The sequence below is a fragment of the Teleopsis dalmanni genome, chromosome 2, assembly GCF_002237135.1.
Source record: "Teleopsis dalmanni isolate 2A chromosome 2, ASM223713v2, whole genome shotgun sequence".
NCBI classification, from domain to species: domain Eukaryota; kingdom Metazoa; phylum Arthropoda; class Insecta; order Diptera; family Diopsidae; genus Teleopsis; species Teleopsis dalmanni.
In genome coordinates this window covers 30,439,588-30,449,155 of record NC_051847.1, presented here as the reverse complement: position 1 = coordinate 30,449,155, position 9,568 = coordinate 30,439,588, and the positions used below count along the sequence as shown (strand labels likewise).

Below are 9,568 nucleotides of genomic sequence, written 5' to 3'. Positions count from 1 at the left end.
AATCAAAGGCATAATTTGACTAGTTATCACTTCACTAGTTTTATTTTTTAACATAGGTCTACAACTTTGTATTCCCAGCGAATTCGGTTCTAGGCAGCAATTACTGCTTCGTTCCATATTGTTTTAATCCTAGAGAAAAACATAGATGCTTAATTTCAAATATAAACTATCAAATATTAAACTATTTTTTTAAAAACAGAAAGAAGTTTAAAGATGATTACATATTTTCGAAAATCACAATGTGAGATTTGAACCCACAGATGTGAGTCCCCTCCACTGCACTCATTCTACCTGCTGTACGTTCATAACTTCTGGCTTAGATAAAGCTAGTCCGCTAGGTATTAAAACTCTCGTTCACATCTCTCTCCCCTATTTACTGGAATGAAGTTCCCACATTACTGTGGAAATCTTCTGCACTCATTCTACTTGCTCTACGTTCATAACTTCTGGCTTTGATAAAGCTAGTTCGCTAGGTATTAAACCTCTCATTCACATCTCTCTCTCCTATTTACTGGAATGAAGTTTCCACATTACTGTGGAAATCTTCTCCATTTATTCCTAAGATGTGGTTTAAATGGGTTCAAGATTCACATGATATATTTTTAAGAACTTTTCTAATATGTATTTAGGAGGACTCATAAAAGCAAAAGATTGTGGCGTATAAGAAATTAGTATAATGAAATATGAATAGAAATATCTACTGCAGCAGTATTGATAAATTTAAAACCTACCATATATCCAAATATGTAGTATATCCAAATATATATGAAGAGATCATTCATGCAACTGTTGAGGTGCAAATTAACATGTTGTTTGTATAGTTATGCTATAATTTGACTTGATTTAAGAGTGTAAATGCAGTATTACTTTTGATGCAAATGATTAATAGTAACTATGATTTCCATGAGGTCGCAGAAATTGGCAAGACAAGTATCCAAAACACTAAATCGATTCAAAAGAAGGAAAAAAATATTAACTATGACAAACTATATATTTTAAAACGATATATACTACAAAATGAAAGAATATAGACAACATTTAATAAAATGTCGCCCTTGAGTCAGATTATATTAAAACTCCGCCACTGCCTATTTAAACACCAAAATATCATCAATTAATCAATAAAACTAATAGTTTTGTGCAATTTCTGCTGCTGCATTCGAAGGCAATTATTTTGTAACAAAATAAAAATAAAAAATTTAAATAAGAAAGTAACTCTGTAGAAAGTTGTAGACGCCCCGCTTTCTGCTTTCGTACCTTCCATACTTACTACTCATTCTTCCTTTGTTGACTTCCTTTCACCAAAAAATTTGCACAGCTGCAACATTTGTTGTATTAATTTTCATCGCACAATAAAAGAAAAAGGATATTTGTGTTGACCACAAATGTAGGCACGACACACAAAAACGGTACAACACAGCAGAAATTACACACAGGATTTGGAACCACAACCAATGACTAAAGTAAGTCCTGTTAATATATCCCTTACCCACTCGCATGCAGAGACCGAAAATGTCGATACAAATATCGACGCTGGTATTTTCATTGAAAAACCACAAAATGTGTGAGGATACAAGGATACTTAAAGCGCCGCGTGTTTGGATTACCGGAAGCTATCATATGAATTAGCCATTGTGCCGACTGCTGCTCCTGTGTACTCTGCTCTGGCACTGATGTGCTTTGTTGGCTTTTATTTAACATGACGCAACATAAATTTCTTGGATCAATGCAATGCATGGACTTAAAATAAAGAAGTAGAAATATTTATTTACGGTGGAATTGATTTTATGCTTGTTATCCTTGTTAAGAAATGGAAAGATTTAGAAAAATGTGGCAAAAATTCGTGACTTGACATATGTGAACATTTATCTTAAATCAGATATATTCTTGATATAGTCTTGTGTGGATTTAGGTGGGGTGCATGATGATCTATGGTTTTTTCTCCTGAAAATTCGTTTAATTTAGTTAAATGTTTCACTTTGCAGGATTTTTTAAATATACCATATGATTGATTAAAAAATAATTATCTTATTTATTGTTATATCTATAATATTATTTAAGAAACATATATTACTTTTAAGATTCAACCGAATTAAACTGGCAACCGATTGTAAAACATTTACCAATATTCCTAGAATATATCTTATTTAAATTATAGAAGGGTTTGAACTGTAATGAAGACGCAACAACAAAATTTTGATTTAAATTAATAAAAATTTGGCTGCCTTTACAACGCTGTATCGAGTATTGCCAAGTAATCATCATCAGTGTTCATAGGAATTATTCAAATTTTTATTTAATTAGTTTATAGTCCTTATATAATTAATTAAATAAAAATTCGAATTTTTCCAAAGAACACTGATGATAAGTACTTGACAATACTCGAAACAGCGTTGTATGGTTAGCTAAACTTCAATAAATTAAATCAAATTTTTGTTGATGTTTCTTCATTACTTTTTGAAGGCTTCTAGTTTCTTTTTGGCATAAAACGAGTCAAAAAAAAAATGTACCTTTATTTAGATTATATATAGATTAAGATAGATTATTATTTATTAATTATTATTTATTATATTTATTTCGATTAATTTTTTTTTTCTATTTATTTAGTTGATGTCGCGCCTTTTTTTTCCGAGTAAGTGCATCTGGGCATTTTACTCTTTGATAGCTGTTGGGTTTCTGCACAGTACCACCCATCTCACTGTTTAATTTGTGTATTCCTCATAAGCTTTGTGATTATTCAATGACTTATCTAAGATCTGCGTTAGATTATAATAGTGATCTTAGAAATATGTATATATTGCCGTATAAAACTCAGTACTTAGAACCATTTCGATCCTTTAATATCATTCGTTTACATCGTAAGATATTTAACTATTAATATTGCACATTTTTTCTTAAAAAATATGTTAATAACTATATGTCTCTTTTAACTTCACATTCATCTTAAAGTTCTTACACATTATTATAATAACACAATTCCAAAGCTTTTTGAAATTGGACAACTGTTTCCGTATCGTATATGTCAGCAATACCGATTTTATACTCACAATTATATCCATACTTAGTTAAATACTTCTCACAGCAATTATTCAAAGCTATTGAATAATGAGTGGATACAAATCTTGATTGCAGCGGTATTTCAAGTCGATATTTTTTTATTATACCAATCACCCAAGCGTCATCTATCCAAAAGAATGGCGTCTCTGCTGCTTCTCCAACTAAACGTTTTGCAGTTAACGCATTGGTTACATAACAATACCCTGATATATAGTATGGATAGATGCTAGATGAAAATTCCTCCGGTGGAGCAAGCCATTTCGAACCAAGATAACGTATTGGTTGACTTGCAACAATAATAACACCCGATAGTAGACGATTTGATGTGCTCAGTTTCAATTCATGTTCCAATAACGTCTTTAAGTAGCTTTGTAGATAGTAAACATCGTAAATGATGTCCTCATCGAGTTTTATAATGAATTTTGCTCTTCTACATTCATTGCTCGCCCACCGCAAACCCATAACGTGCTTATATGTCAAATTATGATATGTGTCATAAAAGTTTCCCTGTAACAAGTCACCAAAACGATGTTGTTCATGTTGTAGTACTGATTTGCTCACCGGAATTTCATTGGGGGGAGTATCGCCAAGCAAGAATATGCGTTGAAAACCCAATTCAGCTAATTTACATTGTGGTAAAGCATTACGATGTGCCATACGTAATTTGTTATGCTTTACAAGTGAAGTCACGATAAGAATTCCTTTTAAAATGGAAAAGATATGTTATCATCTAATATATATTTAAGTGCTCACTAATAGTGTCGTCAGTTGGTAGATCTGGATTTAATCAAGATTTGCTGTCAATCTGTTATTAATCTATTATTAACCAAATCTCACTTTTTCAAGTCATTTTAAACAGCTCTTCCTTTTAGAGTAATCTTTCTACCCTTACTTTTTAGTGGTATACAGATTTACCAACTAAAAATCAAAATTGCACTAAAATTGAGTCCCGATTAAAAAAGTTACCCCCAGACTCACCAATCGAAAACTGCATTATACTCACCGAGCAAAGGCTTTTCGTATTCGTAATTCTGACATTGCTCCGTTTTAAGTAAATACTTAAAATTGGTAATATTCAGTAATTGATTTATATTATAATCGATTACTATATCATAGTGATCAATATCAGGTGGTCTGAAACGTACAATACTAAGAAGACAAGTAAAGAAAAAAATTGTCAAAAATAGAAATTTTTGATGTAAAACTCTTCGAAATATATGGGGAAAAGCCATTTTAGAATTTAATTGAACAAACACAAATTTTACAAAAATCTAAATGCTTATTTGATTTAATTAATTAAAAATATTTTTTTAAAATATTTCTTCTATTATATTATAACAAACTAATTTATAATTTTAACATATTTTAGAATAAAAACAAAGTTGAGAGCTATCAAGCGTAACACTCTCTTCTTCCTCTAGTGCACTTTAAATCGGGTAATGAAAATTTGACAGAGGACTACATGGTCAAAAGCCTATGTCAATATCTATTTAAAGTAGTAAATGGCCAAAGTACAGATAAGAAACATGACAGCTTTAAAAGTCACATACCGACAACATCACATAGTATATGGGATATGTATAAAGTAAGAACCTAACAGCTTGCTTAGATTTTAAATCTAATGGACTGCGTCCATTGATGTACTATTGCATTCTATCTTATAGTATTGCAATAGTGCAATATTATACGGTGTTTACACTAGAGTTTAAACTTTAATCTAGTCCGATCAAAAAAATGATTTACAATTTTAGAAGTATTTTTACAGTTTGGGTAGGGTCTACGTATTTAAGTGGGATGAGTATAATCAATAAAAAAAATTTTTTAATTACCATTTGGACAAATGGACAAGGATAAATTTTAGCATATGAGATCTATTGTGCTCCAGAGAAGGAAATAAAAGTACGGAAAATGTGACCACACTAAATTTCAAATTTAGATCATTTAGACTAAGCAGATTGTTACAATATCGTAACTCATCGAAGACTCATCGAAATGCTTTTTATGAACATCTTGTGAAAATGACACATTGCAAACAGATCGGCTGATTGATTCAGTGATGCATGTCCATGTGTGTGGAAAACGTCACATTTATTGTAGATATCGGCAAATATTTTCTTTATCGGTTAAATTCTTCTAACCAGGCTAAAGGAATGTTAGAGATGACCATTGTTTTGCTGAATATATTTAACCTATATTAAATCAAAACTGATCCAGTCGATGTTGGTGTCAATAGAAACATCTCAGTATATATCAGAGTTTCTGGTATACAAAGAATTTTTCTATTATGATATTTTGTAATTTGTTTCTATCGCATAGATTTTATTCCCAAAAAATTCGGCCAAAGTTGGCCCGATGACTTGCTTGTGGATTAGCATTATAAATAGCAATTAAATAAGTTGCCGTTCTTAATAGTACCATGAGTAACAAAATATATATTCAAAAAATTTTCTTTGCATCGTGCCCATTTTTGAATTTATTAAATGGCAATTTTTAATAATATTTTCTTTTCTCACAATATATAGTTATCTATATCTATATTTATCTATCTAAATTTTATAGTTAAATGTCATAATTATAACACATTTCCAAGGCACTTTGAAAATTGACTAGAGTATCAAATTTATTTATATTGAACATACCTAATTTTGAGTAGCAATTATATCCATGTTTAACTAATTTGGTGTCACAACAGTCAAGAAAAACATCCGAATTATAAGCCCATGCAAATAGTCCTTGTACTAATATTTCTAGTCTATGTCGTATAATTCCAGTAACCCAAACGTTATCTATCCAAAAATATGAGGCTTTTGCAGCTTCATGTGCTAAACGGGCTGCTGTCAAGGGATTAGTTACATAGAAACCACCCGAAAGATAATATGGATAGATGTCTGCGGTAAATTCTTCTGGTTTAGCATACCATTCCACCTTCGGATCTCGTAACGGCTTGTTGGCAACTATTACTAAACCGGACAGAAATTGATTTGATGTGGCTAGACTAAATTCATTTTCTAATAATGCATTCAAATAGTTTTGTACAAAGTAAATATCGTAAATGACATTATCATTAACTTTTATTATAAATTTAGCCATTCTGCATTCATGACTTGCCCAACGTAAGCCCATTATGTGTTTGTAACTCGAATTGCGGTTTACATCGAAGAAGTTTCCCTGCAATAAATCACCGAAACGACTTTGTTCATGAACTAACATTGGTTGATTTATCGATTCTTGTGTTGGTGGAATATCCCCAATTAAAAATATGCGCTGAAAACCCAATTCCCCAAGTCGGCATTGAGGCAAAGCATATCGATGTGCCATACGAATTTCATGGTGTTGCACAGGAGAAATCACCACAAAAATTCCTACAAATGTGTTCTAGATTATGAACGTATATATAGTTGGGTATCTCTGCGATCTATGCAATTAATAGAGTACTTACCGAGCAATGGCCTTTTGTATTTGCGGCATTGTTCCGTTTTCAATAAATACTTAAAATTTGTCAAATTTAGTAACGAACTTACGTGATAATCACTTACCAATTTAGAATTGTTATTATCATCCAATTGAAAGTGTGAAATGCTAAAGAAACCTATGCAACCAATAAATATCAAAAATAAAAATTTTTTGAAAAGATGTGGAAAAGCCATATTAACAAATAACTCAACAATTTTTAAATTTTGTTTTAATAAATATTCAAATGCTTACTTGATTTAAGATCACAAATTAATTATCTACTTAATATATAGATAAATAAAAGTAAACTGGGTACTAGCTCCCAACAGAGCAGAGCACTGCGACCAGATTGATCTTTTGTGCTGCTAATATATAGATAATTCTTCTACAAATAGGACAGCATTTGTCCTGTCAGCTTCAAATTGACTAAAACTTTTTTTTTAACCTGATGTAATAAAAATGCAAATTCCTTCACCCCATGAGCATCTTCTATGAACACAATTTACCGAGATACCTACAAGTCTGTAAAAGAGTAGCCCACATACCCTTACCAATATTATAAATAAAGAACATTCTTAATTTTTTATAATTCTTAGAAGACAATAAATGAGACAACGGATACCTAAAATTTTCGGTTGTCCGATTTCTCTCATTATACGTTCGGTTGTCTATGCTTGAAGTCATCGTCAGATAAAATTTATTTACCAAGGAGAACATAATATGGTGTTCTCTGTTGGATAGCATAATTGAGTAAATTTGATCTAATAAAATCCAAAAAAAGTCAAACTCCAATAAAATTGAAATTGTTCAGAATAACCAGTTAAAAAGAAACAACTAAACTCTTTCTGTTCAAATGCCTAAATATTGTAAAATTGAAACATTATTCCAGTACAAGGCTCTACGAACTAAAAAGACTGGTGGACATCTTAAACATAAATCTTCAAGAAATAATCTAACTTATCTAGAAGGTCATTTTTACAACCTTGATTTCTATAGCCGCTATTTTTATACTAAGGAAAACTGTGTTACAATTGAAACCAGCCACCTAATAACTTAGTTAAAATTTCTAAACATAGATCTATGCGGTTTATGGTCATGTTAATGGGGGCTATGCGATACTTTTACAGAAAATGAAAATACGTTTCAACTAAAATCAATCAACCAACTAATTAATATAAAATCCCAACCATCGATCTTCAAAAAAAAAAAAAAATTCTTTACGCGGTCAGTTGGTTTTAAAAATTAGATTTTTATGCTCGGTATAAACGGCGCCGAGGCGCTACTTTGATACAAGAAGAAAAAGAAACAATTTAGTAATAATATCGAGATCAAAAATACTTTGAAAATGTAACTAAACCGTTACAATATATACCTTAATAGACATGTAAGTCAACAAAATCATATAGAAGCCAAGAGAATATAGTAATCATTTTCATAAATCCATTAAATCAATCTAATATTATGAAATCCTGTTATGGGGTAATATGATTGCTACTAACATCGAAATAGTTCAGAGTATATAGTTAACAATTACCATATGAGATCGATTACGGAATCTTATGTTATGGAAAATGGAATAAATTATGTTAAATTTATTAGATAAGATAAGATATTTATCAAATACTAAACTGATAAATAAAATAATTTGTTTATATTCAGTTACCCTCAAATCCAATATTAACTTTATTAAGAATGAGCTGTTAATTTTGGTTAGGAAATTATAAGAAACTTGATAAGAAGCATTTTATATACAGTGGTCTTTATATGGTCTTTAAAATTTTAAGAAACCAAAAAAATCACTTTTACTTTATACGAGTATACTATCTACACCTATCTCAAATATTAGCACAAACTGTAACAGATTTAAATATAGAGACCACCTCATCTAGTACAAATACAATATAAAAATTGAAAAATTAAACATGTCTCTACCTTAATTCCGGTTAAGTGAAATTCTTGAAATACTTCATATTAAATTATGGACACTTACGGTTTATCGTAAATAAAACTGATAACCGAAAACTTAAATTCACTTGAATTGTTGACATATCATAAAAAAGAAATCAAAAATGCCGAAGATGTCGTTGATAAAATTTACAGAAAAAGTTCACCCGGCAGCCAGTAGAGGTGAATGGAACACCATGCAAAGCGACTGAGGTATGTAGGCAAATATACGATTATATAGACTTGTACTTAAATATTTAAACTAATTAACACATTTAACATAACAAAACGTTTAAATGAAAATTAAATATAAAACAATTTTTTGTTATTCATAGCATCGGAATTTAATGCCTTAAATGCCTTAAATTCCAACGTTCCCGCATTCCGGCATTCCCGCATTCCGAATTATGGCCGCAATCAGCATATGGCGTCGTGCCGTGAAACAATTATGAAACTCGTTAATCTCTCCAACATTGGTTTATGTGGAAACCTATCAGAGTTCTTGAACAAAAAAGAAGTCATAAAATATTTTTAATTATTCTATCAGGCGATTTAATGAGGTAATTGTGCTCTTATCAGTATCAATGTTGCAACATTGTTAGATTTTTATTGATCAAAAATAAATTAACAAGAATTTTATTGTCTATAAATAAAATTTTGGTATTAACTGGAAATATTCAAACTATATAATTTCTATAAAGATATTTTAATATTCTATCAGTTTTTTCTAATCAATTTCCCCAAAGTAAAAATTCTAAATATCAACGAAATTTCATTATAATTTCTTACTAATTTTAAAGTAAATGACGACTTCATGGTTTAATAGGAAATATTTCATACACTTTCAAATGAATTTTAGTTGGTCAAATATGTCGTCATGCTGGCATAGAGTTCAAAAAGCAATCAAAATTTTTTTCGCTTTAACCTTGATACCAAGGTCCAAATCATAAATACCGAGCGATCATCGACCGTCCAAACAATTACATATAATGGTAGATTATTGTCCACTTTGGATTATTTTTGTAAAATATCCTGGACTTATTCTATTATATTTTTGGCATTTTTCCAAATTGAAATGACTTCTTAATGGAATAAACAACTTGGCAAGTAATTT

The 9,568-nt window shown here is 30.3% G+C and overlaps 2 protein-coding genes across 4 annotated transcripts; both read right to left on the bottom strand.

Moving 5' to 3' along the window:
• Positions 1-2,618: 2,618 nt before the first annotated feature.
• Positions 2,619-4,309, bottom strand: LOC119680550 (beta-1,3-galactosyltransferase 5-like). Its single transcript, XM_038093441.1, has 2 exons — positions 4,061-4,309; positions 2,619-3,758 (listed from the first exon to the last, which is right to left on the bottom strand). The coding sequence occupies exons 1-2, from the start codon at positions 4,287-4,289 to the stop codon at positions 2,953-2,955; spliced, it is 1,035 nt and encodes a 344-aa protein (XP_037949369.1). The 5' UTR covers positions 4,290-4,309; the 3' UTR covers positions 2,619-2,952.
• Positions 4,161-6,709, bottom strand: LOC119680551 (N-acetyllactosaminide beta-1,3-N-acetylglucosaminyltransferase 2-like). Of its 3 annotated transcripts, none has more exons than XM_038093444.1 (3): positions 6,497-6,709; positions 5,697-6,419; positions 4,161-4,206 (listed from the first exon to the last, which is right to left on the bottom strand). In XM_038093444.1, the coding sequence occupies exons 1-3, from the start codon at positions 6,702-6,704 to the stop codon at positions 4,163-4,165; spliced, it is 975 nt and encodes a 324-aa protein (XP_037949372.1). In that variant the 5' UTR covers positions 6,705-6,709; the 3' UTR covers positions 4,161-4,162. The 3 variants fall into 3 exon arrangements, with proteins under 3 accessions (XP_037949372.1, XP_037949373.1, XP_037949371.1); XM_038093445.1 differs by lacking the exon at positions 4,161-4,206 and having other exon boundaries at positions 5,571-6,419; positions 6,497-6,545; positions 6,594-6,709; XM_038093443.1 differs by lacking the exon at positions 4,161-4,206 and having other exon boundaries at positions 5,571-6,419.
• Positions 6,710-9,568: the final 2,859 nt, after the last annotated feature.